The following is a 23,045-nucleotide window of genomic DNA, read 5'->3' as shown; positions in this document are numbered from 1 at the left end:
TCCCACCATGAAGCATGGAGGAGGTGGTGTTATGGTGTGGGTGTGCTTTGCTGGTGACACGGTCTGTGATTTATTTAGAATTCAAGGCACACTTAACCAACCAGGTTTTTCCTCTAGGATTCAGTTTATTTTTTATTGTGTAAAAAATTGCCAGTCTTTACCGATTACAAGCATACCTAAAACATGGTGCAGCCACCCTTATGCTTGAAAACATGTAGAGCAGTACTCAGTAATGTGTTGTATTTGCCCCAAACATAACACTTTGTATTCAGGACAAAAAGTAAATTGCTTTGACACATTTTTTGCAGTTTTTCTGCAAACAGGATGCATGTTTTGGAATATTTTTTATTCTGTACAGGCTTCTTTCTTTTCACTCTGTCAATTAGGTTAGTATTGTGGAGTAACTACAATGTTGCTCCATCCTCAGTTCATCCCCATCACAGCCATTAAACTCCAACTGTTTTGAAGTTAAAATTGGCCTCGAAATCCCTGGGCGGTTTCCTTCGAGAGGAAGGCAACAGAGTTAGGAAGGACTCGTCTATCTTTGTAGTGCTACACCATCCAAAGTGTTAATTAATAATTAATATCTTTACCATGATCAAGAGGTATTCAACGTATGCTTTTTTTCTTCTGACCCATCTGCCAATATATCCCCTTCTTTGCGAGGCATTGGAAAACCTCCCTGGTCTTTGTGTTTGAAATTCACTGCTCAACTGGAGGACCTTACAGATAATTGTATGTGTGGGGTACAGCGATGAGGTAGTCATTCAAAAATCATGTTAAACACTATTATTGCACACAGAGTGAGTCCATGCAACTTATGTGACTTGTTAAGCACATTATTACTCTTCTTTAGGCTTGCCATAACAAAGGGGTTGAATACTTGACTCAAGACATTTCAGCTTTTCCTTTTAATTTGTAAAAGCTTCGATAAACAATTCCAATTTGACATTATGGGGTACTCTGTGTAGGCCAGTGACAAAAAAAATATATAAATTTGATCCATTTTAAATTCTTCTGAAAGCACTGTAGTTTATCCATAGCACACTGACAGTCCACATTGTGCCTAAAAAAACAAGTGGTCTGCATCAGTTATTGACCACATATTTCGAGGAAAGACATCCAGTCTGCTCTAATGTGCTGATCAGTGCTAAAAGGAGACTCATAACTGGTCTGCTCTTTAAAATCAGGGGGTCTCTGAACACAGGGCTGCATGTAGAGGAAAATGATAGCTTGTTGATTCAGGGTCTGCCACCTTTGACTCAGAAAATCTGCATTAGTACCTTTGTTCTGATGCAGCCAGAACCCAGCGACTGGAAAGAGTTTGAGAGTGAGTGAGAGTGTTTGAGATAGAGAGAAAGAGAGCAGCTGCACATTCCTAGAGAGGCTGAACTGGGACAACAAGTGCACATAGAGGCTTGTGAAGAGTGTGCTTGACTGTATGTGAGTGAGTATGAGTGGACACTATTTGGATACGTTCATTGTGCCACACAGAGCTGTGATTAAGACTTTGACCTTGAGAAGACCCTGACACAGAGCCAGTGGAAAATCAATATCATATTTAGTTCAATTTCAAACATTCCATTCCCAGCTAGGGGGGAAAGCCTGCTCCAATGCATTACAGCACAAAACACAACTCCTCCAGCTCTCAATATTGACCACCATTTAATTGGATATTTGAGTTATAAAAAATAAATACAAAAGTGCACTATACCTGACAGGCATCTGTGGTTTAAGTTCATTTTCCACCCATTGTGGGCTTTGCCTGTCAAGCAGCAGAAGGGCATATTTGCCCATGTATTGCAGCTAGAAATAATGTTTGCAAGCTTGAAACCTTATAAAGTTGCCTAAATATTATGTTAAGTTATGTACTTTTTTTTCTCCCCAACCAACATACCTAAGCTAGCTAATATTATACCCTTTTCAACAATGATTTTTAAGACTGTTTAACTTTTTATGGCTGCAGGGGCAGTATTGAGTAGCTTGGATGAAAAGGTGCCCATTATAAAACGGCCAGCTCCTCAGTCTCAGTTGCTAATATATGCATATTATTATTAGTATTGGATAGAAAACACTCTAAAGTTTCCAAAACTGTCAAAATATTGTATGTGAGTATAACAGAACTGATATTGCAGGCGAAACCCTGAGGAAAATCCAAACAGGAAGTGGCTTCTATTTTGAAAACTCCATGTTCCATAGCCTCCCTTCGCTGGATTTAAAGGGATATGAACCAGATTCCTTTTCCTATCGATTCCTTTTCCTATCGCTTCCTCAAGGTGTCAGTCTTCAGACAGTTTCAGGCTTTTATTTTGAAAAATGAGCCAGAACGATAACATCTCGTCAAGTGGTCACATGAGTTTTGCTCGCGCAACAGAGTTTGGACAACCATTGTTTTTCCCTCTCCTACTGTGAAAAGACATTTGCTGTTGATATATTATCGATTATATATTTTAAAAACAACCTGAGGATTGATTATAAAAAACGTTTGACATGTTTCTGTGGACATTATGGAAACTATTTGGAATTTTCGTCTGCGTTGTCGTAACCGCTCTTTCCTGTGGATTACTGAAGATAACGCACCAAACAAACGGAGGTATTTGGATATAAAAATAATCTTTATGGAACAAAAGGAACATTTGTTGTCTAACTGGGAGTCTCGTGAGTGAAAACATCCAAAGATCATCAAAAAGGTAAACTTTTAATTTGATTGCTTTTCTGATTTTCGTGACTGAGCTACTTGATGCTAAGTGTACTTAATGTTTTGTCGAGCGATCGATAAACTTACACAAACGCTTGGATTGCTTTCGCTGTAAAGCATAATTTCAAAATCTGAAACGACAGGTGGATTAACAAAAGGCTAAGCTGTGTTTTCCTATATTGCACTTGTGATTTCATGAATATAAATATTTTTAGTAATATTTATTGAATGTAGCGCTATGCTATTCAGCGGTTGTTGATGACATTTATCCCGTTAACGGGATTGCAGCCATAACAGGTTTTAATCACGATTACTTCTGAAAATCACCTATACACACACACAGACATTGACGATTCATGCCAATTTGGCTACCTAACAGCTAATCTTGTTCCCAGAAACTTCTGCGTGAAGAGTCTGGTAGACCAACGTGTCAAACTTGGCCTTTGTTAGCCAATACAGAAAGATTGGGAGAAACTCCAGGCGCATAGGCATTGACTTAAAATCTGTTTAATCTACCAACCAATTATCCCCCCCCCCAACACCTTCCCTCTAACCCTCCCCATACACTAGCACAGTGGTTCCCAAACTGTGGGGAGTGCCCTGGGTGGGCAGGGGGGCGCGGGATTCGCCAACATTAAATTACAACAAATAATTTACTCAGTAAGGTTGCTCCCACTAAGGCCAACTTTGAATCGCTGATGTGTTGTGTGCATTAGCCTGGGGACGAGGTTCTAACTTTCAGTGGATATACTAGCTAGCTAGTTTTTTCTAAATTGTTTGAGCTTTTTGCCAGTTACAGCAGTTATACAGTTAGAGCAGCTCACAGATTACTGCACCTGTACATAGCCCATCTATAATTTATCCCAAGCAACTACCTCTCCCCCTACTGTATTTATTTATTTTGCGCCCCATAATTTCTCTCTCTACTTTGCACATTCTTCCACTGCAAATCTATCATTCCAGTGTTTTACTTGCTATATTGTATTTACTTCACCACCATGGCATTTTTTTGGCCTTTACCTCCCTTACCTCATTTGCTCACATTGTATATACTTATTTTTCTACTGTATGTTTGTTTTACTCCATGTGTAACTCTGTTGTTGTATGTGTCGAACTGCTTTGCTTTATCTTGGCCAGGTCGCAATTGTAAATGAGAACTTGTTCTCAACTTGCCTACCTGGTTAAATAAAGGTGAAATAAAAAAATAAATGAAAATAGCAGTGATGACAGTAGGCCTAATCAGACAGACAACGCATCCTGGTTAAGTTTAGACTCAATATAGGTATAGGCTACTTGCAGATGAAGACTTGGAAAGCAGTTTACACTGATGAAGCAAGCTAAACGAAACTAGTTGTTAGCATTGCTAGCTACATGCCGAAAATAGGTTACCCTCATCTGAAATTACATAATGTTTACGGATCATAAAAAGCATGCAGTTACTTGCTGTATAACCCCCTAGAGTCTGACGCACCGGTCTGTCATTATAAGTAACATAATACAAAAAAAATCCATAAGCTAGATATACGTTTTGCATGGGCTGCGTCTCAATCCACCACAGCCGCCGAGTTACAGAGGTGTTTGTCAGACCATGAGACATCCCAAAAATCAGTCTGCTCACAAACGGCTGTAGCGTCCAAACGGTTTGGCCTACGTTTTGCTCAACGACCCCCATGGTACTCGTCTTAAGTCGGTAGCGTCGATATGACAACATTTTACTCTACGACCCCCACAAATGTCACAGGACTTGTCTGAAGGGAACCCATACAAAAAAAAATATGGAAGTATGGAGAGTTGTGCCTACCCCCCAAAAAGGGTTAAAAAGACAATACATACAGTGGGGCAAAAAAGTATTTAGTCAGCCACCAATTGTGCAAGTTCTCCCACTTAAAAAGATGAGAGAGGCCTGTAATTTTCATCATAGGTACACTTCAACTATGACAGACAAAATGAGGGGAAAAAATCCAGAAAATCACATTGTAGGATTTTTAATGAATTTATTTGCAAATTATGGTGGAAAATAAGTATTTGGTCACCTACAAACAAGCAAGATTTCTGGCTCTCACAGACCTGTAACTTCTTCTTTAAGAGGCTCCTCTGTCCTCCACTCGTTACCTGTATTAATGGCACCTGTTTGAACTTGTTATCAGTATAAAAGACACCTGTCCACAACCTCAAACAGTCACACTCCAAACTCCACTATGGCCAAGACCAAAGAGCTGTCAAAGGACACCAGAAACAAAATTGTAGACCTGCACCAGGCTGGGAAGACTGAATCTGCAATAGGTAAGCAGCTTGGTTTGAAGAAATCAACTGTGGGAGCAATTATTAGGAAATGGAAGACATACAAGACCACTGATAATCTCCCTCGATCTGGGGCTCCACGCAAGATCTCACCCCGTGGGGTCAAAATGATCACAAGAACGGTGAGAAAAAATCCCAGAACCACACAGGGGGACCTAGTGAATGACCTGCAGAGAGCTGGGACCAAAGTAACAAAGCCTACCATCAGTAACACACTACGCCGCCAGGGACTCAAATCCTGCAGTGCCATACGTGTCCCCCTGCTTAAGCCAGTACATGTCCAGGCCCGTCTGAAGTTTGCTAGAGAGCATTTGGATGATCCAGAAGAAGATTGGGAGAATGTCATATGGTCAGATGAAACCAAAATAGAACTTTTTGGTAAAAACTCAACTCGTCGTGTTTGGAGGACAAAGAATGCTGAGTTGCATCCAAAGAACACCATACCTACTGTGAAGCATGGGGGTGGAAACATCATGATTTGGGGCTGTTTCTCTGCAAAGGGACCAGGGCGACTGATCCGTGTAAAGGAAAGAATGAATGGGGCCATGTATCGTGAGATTTTGAGTGAAAACCTCCTTCCATCAGCAAGGGCATTGAAGATGAAACGTGGCTGGGTCTTTCAGCATGACAATGATCCCAAACACACCGCCCGGGCAATTTTTATCATATGTACACTTCAACTGTGAGAGACGGAATCTAAAACAAAAATCCAGAAAATCACATTGTATGATTTTTAAGTAATATAATTTACAGGTGAAATAAAAAACTTCAGAGAAACCACTCTGAAGTTTCTAAAACTGTTTGAATCATGTGTGTGAGTATAACAGAACCTATTTAGCAGGCGAAACCCCGTGGACAAACCATTCAGAATTTTTCTTTTTTTGAGGTCACTCTTTTCAATGGATTTTTATTGGGAATACAGATTTCTAATTGACCTTCTTGCAGTTCCTACCGCTTCCACTGGATGTCAACAGTCTTCAGAAATTAGTTGAGGGTTTTTCCTTTGTGTAATGAAGTACGGCCATTTTGAATCAAAGTCATTTGAAGTGTCCTGTTAGATAGAAACGCATGACCAGAAAGCATGGTACGGATTGTTTTAATCCTGTATTGAACACAGATCATCCCATCTTCAATTTTATCAATTATTAACGTAAAAAAATACCTAAAGTTGTATTATAAAAGTAGTTTGTGGTGTTTATGGAACATATTGGAGTGCCAACAACAGAAGCTCGTCAAAGGTAAGGCATGAATTATATTTTTATTTCTGCGTTTTGTGTCGCGCCTGCAGGGTTGAAATATGCTTATCTCTTTGTTTACAATGGTGCTAACTCAGATAATAGCATTGTTTTCTTTCGCCTAAAAGCCTATTTGAATTCTGACATGTTGGCTGGATTCACAACCATTAGCTTTAATTTGGTATCTTTCATGTGTGATTTAATGAAAGTTTGATTTTTATAGTAATTTTTATAGTGATTAATTTGAATTTGGCGCTCTGCATTTTCTCTGGCTTTTTGCCAAGTGAGACAGTAGCGTCCCGCCTAAACTCAGATTTTTGGATATAAATATGAACTTTACCGAACAAAACATACATGTATTGTGTAACATGAAGTCCTATGAGTGTCATCTGATGAAGATCATCAAAGGTTAGTGATTCATTTTATCTCTATTTCTGCTTTTTGTTACTCCTCTCTTTGGCTGGAAAAATGGCTGTGTTTTTCTGTGGCTATGTACTGACCTGACAATCGTTTGGTGTGCTTTCGCCGTAAATCCTTTTTGAAATCAGACATGTTGGCTGGATTCACAACATGTGTAGCTTTAATTTGGTGTCTTTCATGTGTGATTTCATGAAAGTTTGATTTTTATAGTAACATATTTGAATTTGGCGCTCCGCATTTTTACTGGCCTTTGGCCAAGTGGGACGTTAGCGTCCCACATATCCTAGAGAAGTTAACCGTCTTGGACATTTTTTTCTTTACCCCTTTCTACCCAATTGGTAGTTGGCAGTCTTGTCTCATTGCTGAAATGCCCGTATGGACTCGGGAGAGGTGAAGGTCGAGAGCCGTGCATCCTCCCGAAACACAACCCAACCAAGCCGCACTGCTTCTTGGAACAATGCCCACTTAACCCAGAAGCCAGCCACACCAGTGTCGGAGGAAACGCCGTACACCTGGCAAACGTGTCAGCATGCACTGCACCCGGCACGCCACAGGAGTCGCTAGTGCGTCACGGGACAAGGACATCGCTGCAGGCCAAACCCTCCCCTAACTCGGACGACGCTGGGCCAATTGTGCGCCACCCCATGGGTCTCCCGGTCACGGCCGGCTGCGACTGAGCCTGGACTCGAACGTAGAATCTCTAGTGGCACTGCGATGCAGTGCCTTAGACCACAGCACCCTTTTGCAATTATGTTAGCACAGCTGAAAACTGTTGTTCTGATTAAAGAAGCAATAAAACGGGCCTTCTTTAGACTAGTTGAGTATCTGGAGCATCAGCATTTGTGGGTTCGATTACAGGCTCAAAATGGCCAGAAACAAAGACCTTTCTCCTGAATTTCGTCAGTCTATTCTTGTTCTGAGAAATGAAGGCTATTCCATGCGAGAAATTGCCAAGAAACTGAAGATCTCGTACAACGCTGTGTACTACTCCCTTCACAAAACAGCTCTAACCAGAATAGAAAGAGGAGTGGGAGGCCCCGGTGCACAACTGAGCAAGAGGACAAGAACATTAGTGTCTAGCTTGAGAAACGGACGCCTCACAAGTCCTCAACTGGCAGCTTCATTAAATAGTACCCACAAAACACCAGTCTCAATGTCAACAGTGAAGAGGCGACTCCGGGATGTTGGCCTTTAAAAATGATGAACTTGGATTAGCTAACACAACGTGCCATTGGAACACAGGAGTGATGGTTGCTGATAATGGGTAATAAGCTGTTTGGGGGGACAAAATGGCGCCGTAGAGAGAACACTGTTTCAGCGAGCTCCCGTGACATTCGTAAATTTATATTTATATTTTTTCCTAGTTTGAAAAAGTGGTAGAATTGGCTAAATAAGTTATCCTGCAATGAGTCTTGACGGTTATTTCTCAAAAATCTCCGACAACATGCCCAGCAGAGCTACTAAGAACTCGACCAAAACCACCATCCCTGTAGATGTGCAGGAGGAGCTAGCTTACGTTAGCGAAGCTAACACCATTGCAGATCCAGGCACAATGGACCTGGTGATTCAAAAGATGACGGACAACATTACTAAAGTGATCGATGTTAAGATAAGAACGGCCTTGGAAGCAATAGCAGGCCATTCAGCTGAATTACAAAGGGTGGTCAAACGTGTCGATGAGGCGGAAGGAAGAATTGCTACAGTGGAAGCTTCAACTACATCTATGGACACTAAGATAAAAGCACTTGAGAAACAGGTGCGCGAAATGGCAGAGCACATTGACGACTTGGATAATCGAGGACGCAGATGCAATATTCGTGTTGTGGGACTCCCGGAAAATTCTGAAGGGACACGTTCAGCACATTTTTTTGAGGAATGGATCCCTGACTACTTACAAATGGACACTAAGGCTGGTCGTGTGAAGCTGGACAGAGCCCATCGCTCTCAAGCACCGATACCCGGTCCCAACCAGCGCCCACGACCAGTGGTTATAAAGTTCCACAACTTCACCGACAAGCAGCGCGTTATGGATGCGGCTAGAAACATCGGCTCTGACGGTAGTCAACGTAAAGGTCCAAAGGTCTCATTCTTCAATGATTACTCCAGAGGTTGTACGAAGACGCAAAGGGTTTGATGAGGCGAAGGCTCGACTCAGGAGAATGAAGATGGACTATGCACGGTTGTACCCGGCCACATTGAAGATTATGGTCAACGGATCGCCTAAAAAAAACTCTCCACACCTGCAGAGGCTGCTGCGTTTATTGACTCTCTCGGGTAAATAACTTTAAGCTGCGCCGCCGCAGCATTGGATAACTTTATTATTTTATTTGAATCTGATCATGAAACAGTGGTGTGAGTTCTCACATGCTCCGGTTCAGTAATATTCGTATTTTTATTATTTTTATTGCTAAAGTAACTGCCGCTATAGCTCAGGCTGAGATATGGGTGAATCTATATTGGTGCCCAGGGTTGGTTTTAGGTGGAAGAGCCTCAATCTTCATATATTGATTTTCATTTTCATATGTATAAAGGATGAGGCTATTGAGCGGCAATGCAGACTTAAGAGTCTACATTGGAAAGTTGAAATCCCCTGCATGTTAGCTAGTGGGAAAACCCCCTTTTGGATCTTTACATTTTAAATTTTTGGGTTTAGTATAGTTAGAGTTCAAGGGTTCATATCGTTTGTTTATGCTCGGTGAGATAGAAGAGAGTTCAACACATGGAAAAAGGTACCACCCCATTTTTACAGTGGGATTCAGTCTGAATATGAAACGGTCAAAGTGCAATGGCAGGTAATACACTGCGTGCATGTACATGGAACATTAGAGGGAGCCATAATCCCATTAAAAGGAAGAAGGCACTGTCTTTTTTGAAAAAAGAAAATATTGATATTGCCCTGTTGCAAGAAACTCATTTGGATGATAAGGAGCATCTGAAATTACAACAAGGGGGGTTTGGTCAAGTGTTTTTCTCATCATTTACATCCAGAAGTAGAGGTGTAGCAATTCTTGTGAGAAAGAACTTACCACTTAAGGTCTTGAATTGTGTGAAAGATAAATTTGGTCGCTTTGTTATAATTAATGGTACTTTACAAGGGCAGAACATCTCCATAATGAATATTTACTTCCCCCCTGCCCACCCCCCTGATTTCCTCACTAAGGTATTTCTAGACTTTTCAGAATTAAACTCAAACACTGCAGTGGTTGGAAGAGATTTTAATTGTTTGTTGAACCCCCTTATTGATAAGTTTCCCAGCGGTATAGCTTCACTCTCTCCTCGAGCTAAGTCACTTAAAGCTATTTGTGATGATCTGGGGTATGCTGATGTTTGGAGAACTTTTCACCCCTCCAACAGAGTTCACTTTTTTCTCTGCACCTCATGGATGTCAGACTAGAATAGATTACTTTTTTGTGACCAGGACGTCTTTGCAGTCCGTTTTATCCGCTAGGATAGGAAGCATAGTCATATCTGATTATGCGGAGGTGATCCTGGACATAAAACTCAACGGGGCATTCAATCTGTCAAGACATTGGAGGTTGAATACAACCATCCTTAAAGACCATACATTCACATCATATTTTATTACAGAGTTTAAAGCATTTTTCTCTATTAACTCTCAATCAACAGATAATCCCTCGCTCCTTTGGGAAACCTGTAAAGCGTACGCCAGGGGTCAGATTATGTCATACACAGCCACTAAGAGGCTGAAAAAGCATGAAAAGCATAAAAGGTTAGAGGGTGAATTAGGAACTAAAGAGAAGGACTATATTAAAACTCCCACTCCTGCCCTACTAAAGGAAATATCAGTTCTTAGATCAACGTTGGACTCTCTTCTAACACAGGACGCTGAAAAGAAAATGGGATTTGTCAGGCAAAAGCTATATGAACATTGCGATAAGCCAGGAAAGTACTTGGCGTACCTAGCTAAAAAGAGAGCTGACTCACAGTCAATTGCTACTATTACTTCTTTTTTTTTTTACTTTTTTTTTTTTTAAATCTTTTTTTTTTAACTAAATTGTATCCCCTTTTCTCCCCAATTTTCGTGGTATCCAATCGCTAGTAATTACTATCTTGTCTCATCGCTACAACTCCCGTACGGGCTCGGGAGAGACGAAGGTCGAAAGCCACGCGTCCTCCGAAGCACAACCCAACCAAGCCGCACTGCTTCTTAACACAGCGCGCCTCCAACCCGGAAGCCAGCCGCACCAATGTGTCGGAGGAAACACCGTGCACCTGGCCCCCTTGGTTAGCGCGCACTGCGCCCGGCCCGCCAGAGGAGTCGCTGGAGCGCGATGAGACAAGGATATCCCTACCGGCCAAACCCTCCCTAACCCGGACGACGCTAGGCCAATTGTGCGTCGCCCCACAGACCTCCCGGTCGCGGCCGGCTGCGACAGAGCCTGGGCGCGAACCCAGAGACTCTGGTGGCGCAGCTAGCACTGCGATGCAGTGCCCTAGACCACATCGCCACCCGGGAGGCCCAATTGCTACTATTACTGATTCTGATGGCAATCATTTATATGAAAATAAATTGATAAATGACTAATTTAAGAAATTTTATGCAAATCTTTATGCCTCAGAACTGCCAAATGACGCACCCAAATTAATGGAGAATTTATTTAAGATTGAGCTCCCTACTATCTCCGAAGAACAGAGGTCTCTCCTTAATGCCCCTATTACCGAGGAAGAGATAATGTTCGCAATTAAGAATCTGCAAAACGGTAAGGCCCCAGGACCAGACGGGTTTTGTAGTGAGTTCTATAAAGAGTTCCATGGCCTGATCCTTGAGCCATTGCGTGATATGTTTAACCACTCATTTTCAAATGACCAGCTCCCTCAAATGCTGAGGGAAGCCAACATATCACTTATTCTCAAAAATGGAAAATGTCCAGAGTCTTGTTCCACGTACAGACCAATTTCCCTTCTGAATGTGGATAGAAAATTACTTTCTAAAATTCTAGCCACAAGATTAGAGGACTCACTGCCACTAATTGTGAAAGGAGACCAAACTGGCTTCATTAAGGGCCGTAAGTCGTGCAACAATGTCAGGCGGCTTCTTAATGTAATTCAAGCCTACCAACAAAGTGCTAGGGATGGTCTTGTGCTCTCCCTAGATGCTGAGAAAGCATTTGATCGTGTGGAGTGGTCTTACCTATTCTTTGCTCTAAATAAATTTGGTCTAGGGGACAACTTTATAAAATGGGTGAAAGTTGTATATGATGATCCTCAGGCTGCTGTCCTTACTAATGGGCTAAGGTCAAATAGCTTCTCTATATACAGAGGTACCAGACAGGGCTGTCCTTTGTCCCCCCTCCTATTTGCACTCGTTATGGAACCACTGGCCGAGGCCATCAGGGTAACGCCTGCTATACAGGGGCTGCTCATTGGTGATGTTCACCATAAAATAAGCTTGTATGCTGATGATGTCCTGATATTCATCTCTAATCCCGAGACCTCAACTACATCTCTTATGAATATTATTGAATTATTCAGCGAATTCTCAGGCTACAAGATTAACTTAACTAAATCAGAGGCTATGCCACTTGGTAACCTTCACTCTGTACCTAATACTTCTCCCCCCTTCCCTTTTAAATGGTCTCCCTCAGGCTTTACGTATCTGGGTATATTTGTAACTCCTAAATTCCAGCAAATGTACAAAGCCAATTTTGTTCCCTTGTTTGATACAATAAGACAGGATCTGGAGCGCTGGAACTCTCTCCCGATTTCTTGGTTGGGTAGAATATCCCTCTTGAAAATGAACATTTTACCTAGACTACTTTACCCAATCCAAATGATCCCAGTATTACTCTCCAATAAGGTAATAAAGGATGTAAATGGATGGCTAAGTTCCTTTATATGGAGTAAACGCAAGCCAAGGCTTAAGATGGCAATATTGCAGCTGCCAAGTTCTATGGGGGGCTTGGATCTGCCCAATATCAGGTTCTATCAGTGGTGTGCCCACCTATGTTATATTTCTGATTGGATCACAAACGATGACTCCTCTATTTGGCTAGACATTGAGACTTCTCTTTCAAAATACCCCTTACAGGATCTTTTATTTTTCAGAAGTTTCAAGTCTGTAGAAGATCACTGCAATAATCCTATTACACTTAACACACTCAAAGTTTGGAGGTCAGTTCAGCGCTTCCTGGGAAGGTCCAAACTAACCTCTGCTCTTACCCCAATTCTTAACCCAGATTTTGGTCCAGGATTGCTGGATGCTGGCTTTAACTTTGGCTTAATAAGGGCATACGCAGACTAAATGATTTATTTGCTGATAAGATTCTATTGTCATTTGTGCAGATGGTGGAGAAATATCGACTCCCAAAGCAGGACTTTTCCCGCTTCCTACAAGTAAGACATTATATTGTGAAGAGCACCACCTTAATTGGTAACCCTGATATGTCTGTCATTGAGAGAATGCTTTTTTTTCCACAAAGGAAAATGTCTGTAAGTCTGTTTTGATGCTTTAAGGTCCTTTCCTGCTGTCGACACACAGAGGGTGAAACAAGTGTGGGAGAAAGAATTGTCTGTTACTATTGACGAAGAGATGTGGGAGGACATTTGGAGATATGCAAAAACAATATCTATATATGCAAAAACAATATCTATGTAATCGTACTAGAGCAATCCAATTAAGAATAATACACAGATTGCATATATCCCCAAATCGCAGACATGCCTTTAGCCCATCTTCCTCTTCTCCTCGGTGTCTTAAATGCAAAACTGATACAGGCACCCTAACACATTGTTTATGGTCATGTACCAAAATACAAAGATACTGGTCTGGTGTTCTGCAAGAAATTGAAAAGATCCTAGGGGTTGATCTAGAATTGGACCCAGTTTCTTTACTGTTGGGTCTCCCTAGTAGGCATGTTACTTCTGTGAGTAAGAGGAGGTTTTACAACATCCTTACCTTTGCAGCAAGGAAAAACATCCTTTTACGGTGGATTAGTGATAAGGTTCCTTCTATTAAAGATTGGCATAAGATACTTTTTGAATGGGTGCCTCTGGAATATCTGACATGTACATTGCATTCTAAAACAGATCAGTTCTACAAAGTATGGGAACCCTATCTAAATTACCTAGAACCTGAGGTATCAGCTATTATGCTGCAAGGATTCTCTTAGAATGGTGGTGATCTATGTATTCAGAATTACACTATGTTCCATGTGTGGAACCTAACTTCTTAGTTTAAACTGAGCTTTTTTGTTTAATTTCTGTTTGTAAGTTTGTTTAAAATGTATGTATTGAGAGACGCAATGATGGGGATAGGGTGAGAAGCGGGAAGAGGAAAATGGTGTGCGTATATGTGTGTATGTGTATGTATATGCGCAGGTATGCGTAGGCGAGTGCTGTTTTTTTGTGTGTGTTTTTTTGCTTTGTCTCTGTTGTTGTATCTCTTAATATGGGTGAAAATTGTGAAATTCCAATAAAAAAAACTGTTTAAAAAAAAAAGCTGTTTCCAGCTACAATAGTCATTTACAACATTAACAATGTCTACACTGTATTTCTGATCAATTTGACAACATTTTAAAATGGACAAAAAACACCAAAGGGGTCCTAAAATTCGATATCAAATAGCTAAATGACCCATGGTATGACCATCTTAAAACCATTCTATACATCAGCTTATAACCCCAACATCTTAGAAAAATAACTATGATAGAGCTAAACTTGCACAATTGTTTTGCAAGGAATCACATTTTATTTGTCACATGCACCGAATACAACAGACCTTACAGTAAAATGCTTACTTATAAGCCCTTAAAACAACAATGCAGTTAAGAAAATACCTATAAAAAAAAAAAGATAAGAAAATTACACTATTAAAAAGCAGCAGTAAATAACAGCGGGGCTATATACAGGGGGTACCGGTACAGAGTCAATGTGCGGGGGCACCGGTGTCAAGGTAATATGTACATGTACAGTCGTGGCTAAAAGTTTTGAGAGACACAAATATTTGCTGCTTCAGTGTCTTTAGATATTTTTGTCAGATGTTACTATGGAATACTGAAGTATAATTACAAGCATTTCATAAGTGTCAAAGGCTTTTATTGACAATTACATGAAGTTGATGCAAAGAGTCAATATTTCCAGTGTTGACCCTTCTTTTTCAAGACCTCTGCAATCCGCCCTGGCATGCTGTCAATTAACTTCTGGGCTACATCCTGACTGATGGCAGCCCATTCTTGCATAATCAAAGCTTAGAATTTGTGGGTTTTTGTTTGTCCACCAGCCTCTTCAGTATTGACCACAAATTCTCAATGGGATTAAGGTCTGGGGAGTTTCCTGGCCATGGACCCAAAATATCGATGTTTTGTTCCCCGAGACACTTAGTTATCACTTTTGCCTTATGGCAAGGTGCTCCATCATGCTGGAAAAGGCATTGTTCATCACCAAACTGTTCCTGGATGGTTGAGAGAAGTTGCTCGGAGGATGTGTTGGTACCATTTTTTATTCATGGCTGTGTTCTTAGGCAAAATTGTGAGTGAGCCCACTCCCTTGGCTGAGAAGCAACCCCACACATGATGGTCTCAGGATGCGTTACTGTTGGCATGACACAGGACTGATGGTAGCGCTCACCTTGTCTTCTCCGGACAAGCTTTTTTCCAGATGCCCCAAACAATCAGAAAGGGGATTCAGAGAAAATGACTTTACCCCAGTCCTCAGCAGGCCAATCCCTGTACCTTTTGCAGAATATCAGTCTGTCCCTGATGTTTTTCCTGGAGAGAAGTGTCTTCTTTGCTGCCCTTCTTGACACCAGGCCATCCTCCAAAAGTCTTCGCCTCACTGTGCGTGCAGTTGCACTCACACCTGCCTGCTGCCATTCCTGAGCAAGCTCTGCACTGGTGGTGCCCCGATCCCGCAGCTGAATCAACTTTAGGGGACGGTCCTGGCGCTTGCTGGACTTTCTTGGGCACCCTGAAGCCTTCTTCACAACAATTGAACCGCTCTCCTTGAAGTTCTTGATGATCTGATAAATGGTTGATTTAGGTGCAATCTTACTGGCAGCAATATCCTTGCCTGTGAAGCCCTTTTTGTGCAAAGCTATGATGACGGCATGTGTTTCCGTGCAGGTAACCAAGGTTGACAGAGGAAGAACAATGATTCCAAGCACCACCCTCCTTTTGAAGCTTCCAGTCTGTTATTCAAACTCAAATCAGCATGACAGAGTGATCTCCAGCCTTGTGCTCATCAACACTCACACCTGTGTTAACGAGAGAATCACTGACATGTCAGCTGGTCCTTTTCTGGCAGGGATGAAATGCAGTGGAAATGTTTTTTGGGGATTCAGTTAATTTGATGGCAAAGAGGGACTTTGCAATTCATCTGATCACTCTTCAAAACATTCTGAAGTATATGCAAATTGCCATCATACAAACTGAGGCAGCAGACTGTGAAAATGAATATTTGTGTCACTCAAAACTTTTGGCCACAACTGTAGGTAGAGTTATTAAAGTGACTATGCATAGATAATAACAGAGAATAGCAGTAGCGTAAAGAGGGGGGAGGCAGTGCAAATAGTCTGGGTAGCCATTTTATTAACTGTTCAGAAGTCTTATGACTTGGGGGTAGAAGCTATTTAGGAGCCTCTTGGACCTAGACATGGCGCTCCGGTACCGCTTGCCGTGTGGTAGCAGAAAGAACAATCTATGACTTGGGTGGCTGGTGTGCCTTGCGGTCAGAGGCCGAGCAGTTGCCATACCAGACAGTGATGCAACCAGTCAGGATGCTCTCGATGGTGCAGCTGTAAAACCTTTTGAGGATCTGAGGACCCATGCCAAATCTTTTCAGTCTCCTGAGGGGGAAAAGGTTTTCGAGCCCTCTTCATGACGGTCCTGGTTGCTTGGACCATGTTAGTGATGTGACCGCCAAGGAACTTGAAGCTCTCAACCTGCTCCACTACAGCCCCGTCGATGAGAATGGGGGCGTGCTCGGTCCTCATTTTCCTGTAGTTCACAATCATCTCCTTTGTCTTGATCACGTTGAGGTCAACATTCACAAAGCCGCAGGGCCAGACGGATTACCAGGACGTGTACTCCGAGCACATCTTCACTGATATTTTTCAACCTCTCCCTGTCTGAGTCTGTAATACCAACATGTTTCAAGCAGACCGCCATAGTATTCTTGGGCACAGGGACTAAGGTAACCTGCCTAAATGACTACCGACCCGTAGCACTCACATCTGTAGCCATAAAGCGCTTTGAAAGGCTGGTCATGGCTCACATCAACAACATCATCCCAGAAACCCTAGACCCACTCCAATTTGCATACCGCCCCAACAGATGATACAATCTCAATTCCACTCCACACTGCCCTTTCCCGCCTGGACAAAAGGAACACCTATGTGAGAATGCTATTCATTGAGCGTTCAACACCATAGTGCCCGCAAAGCTCATCACGAAGCTAAGGACCCTGGTACTAAACGCCTCCCTCTGCAACTGGATCATGGACTTCGACAGGCCGCCCCCAAGTGGTAAGGGTAGGTAATAACACATCAGAAGTTCTGATTTGCTCTTCAAGAGGTGCTCATATTACAACCAAAATGTTTTTACATTTAGTAGAGCTGGGGTCTCCCTGCCCCCCAGCAAGCAAATCGAACGCTCTGCACCTTACTATGACATTTGATGACAACCTTTTATCTTTTCAAATGAACTGCTACCATGTCTTTCATAAGGCAAAATAAACATTTTTTATGATGCTAGTATTGATATCTATGGGTACTGTAAATGGGGTGTTTTTTCTATTTCAAAACAATTGCAATGCAAATCAAATTGTCTTGAGGGATCACTAGACAGGATTGTCTGCCGGGCTGCCCATCTTATTTTGCTTTTGTCCTTGCCCCTTCTCCAGTTGTTTATTTTAGCATAAACTCCTCTCAAGTGGAACTGAAATGCTAAATAAATTGTAGGCAATGGGATGTTTGTTAGAAGTCGATGTATTTTAGCAACCTATATAGTCTCCTAGTCAAATGTAATCAAAACCTGCATTAATGCAGTTGTTAACAGACAAGGTGGAACAAAAGGCCCATATACAGTTGAAGTCGGAAGTTCACATACACCTTAACCAAATACATTTAAACTCAGTTTCACAACTCCTGACATGTAATCAGAAAAAAAATTCCCTGTCTTACGTTACTTAGGATCACCACTTTATTTTAAGAATGTGAAATGTCAGTATAATAGTAGAGAATGATTTATTTCAGCTTTTCTTTCTTCATCACATTCCCAGTGGGTCAGAAGTTTACATACACTCAATTAGTATTTGGTAGCATTGCCTTTAAATTGTTTAACTTGGGTCCAACGTTTTGGGTAGCCTTCCACAAGCTTCCCACAATAAGTTGGGTGAATTTTGGCCCATTCCTACTGACAGAGCTGGTGTAACTGAGTCAGGTTTGTAGGCCTCCTTGCTCGCACACACTTTTTCAGTTCTGCCCACAAATTTTCTATAGGATTGAGGTTAGGGCTTTGTGATGGCCACTCCAATATCTTGACTGTGTTGTCCTTAAGCCATTTAGCCACAACTTTGGAAGTATGCTTGGGGTCATTGTTCATTTGGAAGACCCATTGCCACCAAGCTTTAGCTTCCTGACTGATGTCTTGATATGTTGCTTCAATATATCCACAATTTTCCTGCCTCATGATGCCATCTATTTTGTGAAGTGCACCAGTCTCTCCTGCAGCAAAGCACCCCCACAACATGATGCTGCCACCCCCGTGCTTCACGATTGGGATGGTGTTCTTCGGCTTGCAAGCCTCCCCCTTTTTCCTCCAAACATAACGATGGTCATTATGGCCAAACAGTTCTAATTTTTGTTTCATCAGACCAAAGTACGATCTTTGTCCCCATGTGCAGTTGCAAACTGTAGTCTGGATTTTTTATGGTGGTTTTGGAACAGTGGCTTCTTCCTTGCTGAGCGGCCTTTCAGGTTATGTCAATATAGGACTCGTTTACTGTGGATATAGATACTTTTGTACCCGTTTCCTCCAGCGTCTTCACAGGGTCCTTTGCTGCTGTTCTGGGATTGATTTTCGCTTTTCACACCAAAATACGTTCATCTCTAGGAGACAGAACGCGTCTCCTTCCTAAGCGGTATGACGGCTGCATGGTCCCATGGTGTTTATACTTGCGTACTATTGTTTGTACAGATGAACATGGTACCTTCAGGCATTTGGAAGTTGCTCCCAAGGATGAACCAGACTTGTGGAGGTCTACAATTTTTTTCCCCAGAGGTCTTGGCTGATTTTTTAAAAATTTTCCCATGATGTCAAACAAAGAGGCACTGAGTTTGAAGGTAGGCCTTGAAATACATCCAAAGGTGCACCTCCAATTGACTCAAATGATGTCAATTAGCCTATCAGAAGCTTCTAAAGCCATGACATAATTTCCTGGAATTTTCCGAGCTGTTTAAAGGCACAGTCAACTTAATGCATGTAAACTTCTGACCCACTGGAATTGTGATACAGTGAAATAATCTGTCTCTAAACAATTGTTGGAAAAATTACTTGTGCCATGCACAAAGTCGATGTCCTAACCGACTTGCCAAAACTATAGTTTGTTAACAAGAAATTTGTAGAGTGGTTGAAAAACGAGTTAATGACTCCAACCTAAGTGTATGTCAACTGCATGTTCTAACCCAGAAGTAGTGAGATTATTCTAAACCAACAATAAGGTAACGAAACACACCACTCACCTTGCAAAATCAACCCATTTCTCAATTATCTTTTTGGGGGAAAGTCGCCTGCAGATGATGCCCACAAAATCAGGCTGCAAAGAAAGATGAAAGGTATACAAGAGGAGATGCACAAGCTTTATTACTGACATGCTAAACAGAGGATGGTTTGCCAAATTTCAGGTCAATGCGCAATGTTGTTCAATAGCCAGAATGTATTAGCATAATAGGACAAGTAATCTCACAAAACAGTAAACAGTCATTTGACCAATGTTTCAGAAAGAAACCAGGTCTGAGCTGTGAAAGGAGTGGATTACAACAAATAGCGTGAGAGATTTAGGCCTAAGTGTTGTTGGGTAACAAAAGCATATATCTTGGCAGGAGTATCTGGTACTAGGCAGCTAACTAACACACTGCTACCCTGAGTCAGGGAGTCTCCAGACCTGGCAAATATGCTTCATCATCCTGACCACCGCCTGTTGTGCCTACCCCCCAAAAAGGGTTAAAAAGAAGATACATATACAGTGGGGAGAACAAGTATTTGATGCACTGCCGATTTTGCAGGTTTTCCTACTTACAAAGCATGTAGAGGTCTGTAATTTTTATCATAGGTACACTTCAACTGTGAGAGACGGAATCTAAAACAAAAATCCAGAAAATCACATTGTATGATTTTTAAGTAATTCATTTGCATTTTATTGCATGACATAAGTATTTGATCACCTACCAACCAGTAAGAATTCCGGCTCTCACAGACCTGTTAGTTTTTCTTTAAGAAGCCCTCCTGTTCTCCACTCATTACCTGTATTAACTGCACCTGTTTGAACTCGTTACCTGTATAAAAGACACCTGTCCACACACTCAATCAAACAGATTCCAACCTCTCCACAATGGCCAAGACCAGAGAGCTGTGTAAGGACATCAGGGATAAAATTGTAGACCTGCACAAGGCTGGGATGGGCTACAGGACAATAGGCAAGCAGCTTGGTGAGAAGGCAACAACTGTTGGCGCAATTATTAGAAAATGGAAGAAGTTCAAAATGACAGTCAATCACCCTCGGTCTGGGGCGCCATGCAAGATCTCACCTCGTGGGGCATCAATGATCATGAGGAAGGTGAGGGATCAGCCCAGAACTACACGGCAGGACCTGGTCAATGACCTGAAGAGAGCTGGGACCACAGTCTCAAAGAAAACCATTAGTAACACACTACGCCGTCATGGATTAAAATCCTGCAGCGCACGCAAGGTCCCCCTGCTCAAGCCAGCGCATGTCCAGGCCCGTCTGAAGTTTGCCAATGACCATCTGGATGATCCAGAGGAGGAATGGGAGAAGGTCATGTGGTCTGATGAGACAAAAATAGAGCTTTTTGGTCTAAACTCCACTCGCCGTGTTTGGAGGAAGAAGAAGGATGAGTACAACCCCAGGAACACCATCCCAACCGTGAAGCATGGAGGTGGAAACATCATTCTTTGGGGATGCTTTTCTGCAAAGGGGACAGGACGACTGCACCGTATTGAGGGGAGGATGGATGGGGCCATGTATCGCGAGATCTTGGCCAACAACCTCCTTCCCTCAGTAAGAGCATTGAAGATGGGTCGTGGCTGGGTCTTCCAGCATGACAACGACCCGAAACACACAGCCAGGGCAACTAAGGAGTGGCTCCGTAAGAAGCATCTCAAGGTCCTGGAGTGGCCTAGCCAGTCTCCAGACCTGAACCCAATAGAAAATCTTTGGAGGGAGCTGAAAGTCCGTATTGCCCAGCGACAGCCCCGAAACCTGAAGGATCTGGAGAAGGTCTGTATGGAGGAGTGGGCCAAAATCCCTGCTGCAGTGTGTGCAAACCTGGTCAAGAACTACAGGAAACGTATGATCTCTGTAATTGCAAACAAAGGTTTCTGTACCAAATATTAAGTTCTGCTTTTCTGATGTATCAAATACTTATGTCATGCAATAAAATGCAAATGAATTACTTAAAAATCATACAATGTGATTTTCTGGATTTTTGTTTTAGATTCCGTCTCACAGTTGAAGTGTACCTATGATAAAAATTACAGACCTCTACATGCTTTGTAAGTAGGAAAACCTGCAAAATCGGCAGTGTATCAAATACTTGTTCTCCCCGCTGTAATAATACCATACACGTTCCTTTCCTCAATAATAACAGTTTTTCATCTGTTAGCAATTAACGACTAGAAGGTGGATGCGAGACATACGTTTTCTTCATGCAGGGCAAGGTGGTGTGTCGCCAACATCCGGATCCCCAGGCGGGAGGTGAGGGTGGTGTCCAGGAAGTTACGGACCAGGGTCTCATCCTGGAACATAAATACACACACTCTTAAGGCCAGGAATACACCATTCTTTAAAACCTACAGTCACATTACAAAACACACAGTTCCAATAACCAACTTAGAATATCTACATATGGCCATTACCTGAATGTGCCTCCGACACTCCCTGAAGCCTTCGGCCAGCAGAGTTACTACGTCCTTGTGGTCGTCCAGGAGCTGCTGCACCAGCTTACTGTAGCGAGCCTCCATCTCCTGGTCCTTGATCTGACAGACGATGCAGAGTGAAATCAGATCAAATCTGACCATTATCAAAATCAGAGTTGAGATGAATTCCATTCCTATCAGATAAATTGGACAATTTCTCCACTAGAGTAAAATTCACTTACAGAACGGGCTGGAATCAACTGTTAATATACATACACACCCATACAACCATTAAAAATAACTGAATATACAGTGCATTCGGAAAGTATTCAGACCCCTTCACTTTGTTACGTTACAGCCTTATTCTAAAATTGTTTGAGGGAAAAAAAATAAACACACAATACCCAATAATGACAAAGCAAAAATAGGTCTAATTTTTTTTGCAGATGTATGAAAAATAAAACTGAAATATCACAGTTACATAAATATTCAGACCCTTTACTCAGTACTTTGTTGAAGCACCTTTGGCAACGATTACAGACTCGAGTCTTCTTGAGTATGAGGCTACAAGCTTGGTACATCTGTATTTAGGGAGTGTCTCCCATTCTTCTCTGCAGATCCTCTCAAGCTCTGTCAGGTTGGATGGGGAGCATTGCTGCACAGCTATTTTCAGGTCTCTCGAAAGATGTTCAATTGGGTTCAAGTCTGGGCTCTGGCTGGGCCACTCAAGGACATTCAGAGACTTGTCCCAAAGCAACTCCTGCGTTGTCTTGTCTGTGTGCTTAGGGTCGTTGTCCTGTTTGAAAGCGAACCTGAGCACTCTGGAGCAGGCTCTGTTCATCTTTGCCTCGATCCTGACTAGTCTGAAAAACATCCACAGAGCATGATGCTGCCACCACCATGCTTCACTGTAAGGATGGTGCCAGGTTTCCTCCACACATGATCCTTGGCATTCAGGCCAAAGAGTTCAATTTTGGTTTCATCGGACGAGAGAATCTTGTTTCTCAAGGTCTGAGAGTCTTTAGGTGCCTTTATGCAAACTTTTACTGAGGAGTGGCTTCTATCTGGCCACTCTACCATAAAGGCCTGATTGGAGTGCTGCAGAGATGGTTGTCCTTCTGGAAGGTTCTCCCATCTCCACAGAGGAACTCTGGAGCTCTGTCAGAGTGACCATCGGGTTCTTGGTCACCTCCCTGACCAAGGCCCTTCACCCCCGATTGCTCAGTTTGGCCGGGTGGCCAGCTCTTGGAAGAGTCTTGGTGGTTCCAAACTTCTTCCATT

The 23,045-nt window shown here is 42.3% G+C and overlaps 1 protein-coding gene across 1 annotated transcript in view; it reads right to left on the bottom strand.

Annotated features, from left to right (window-relative positions):
- Positions 1-23,045, bottom strand: part of bckdk (branched chain ketoacid dehydrogenase kinase) — a 46,401-nt gene that overhangs the window by 12,437 nt on the left and 10,919 nt on the right. The window contains exons 5-7 of the mRNA XM_039005360.1: positions 21,765-21,884; positions 21,546-21,644; positions 19,352-19,425 (exon numbers count right to left, since the gene is read on the bottom strand). Of these exons, the coding sequence (XP_038861288.1) occupies positions 19,352-19,425; positions 21,546-21,644; positions 21,765-21,884 (293 nt within the window). The remainder of the gene's footprint in view (positions 1-19,351; positions 19,426-21,545; positions 21,645-21,764; positions 21,885-23,045) is intronic.

The sequence above is a fragment of the Salvelinus namaycush genome, chromosome 12 (genome assembly GCF_016432855.1).
Source record: "Salvelinus namaycush isolate Seneca chromosome 12, SaNama_1.0, whole genome shotgun sequence".
Lineage (NCBI taxonomy): Eukaryota > Metazoa > Chordata > Actinopteri > Salmoniformes > Salmonidae > Salvelinus > Salvelinus namaycush.
Note: the sequence above shows the minus strand (reverse complement) of the source record. Positions and strands in the feature narration are given on the sequence as shown.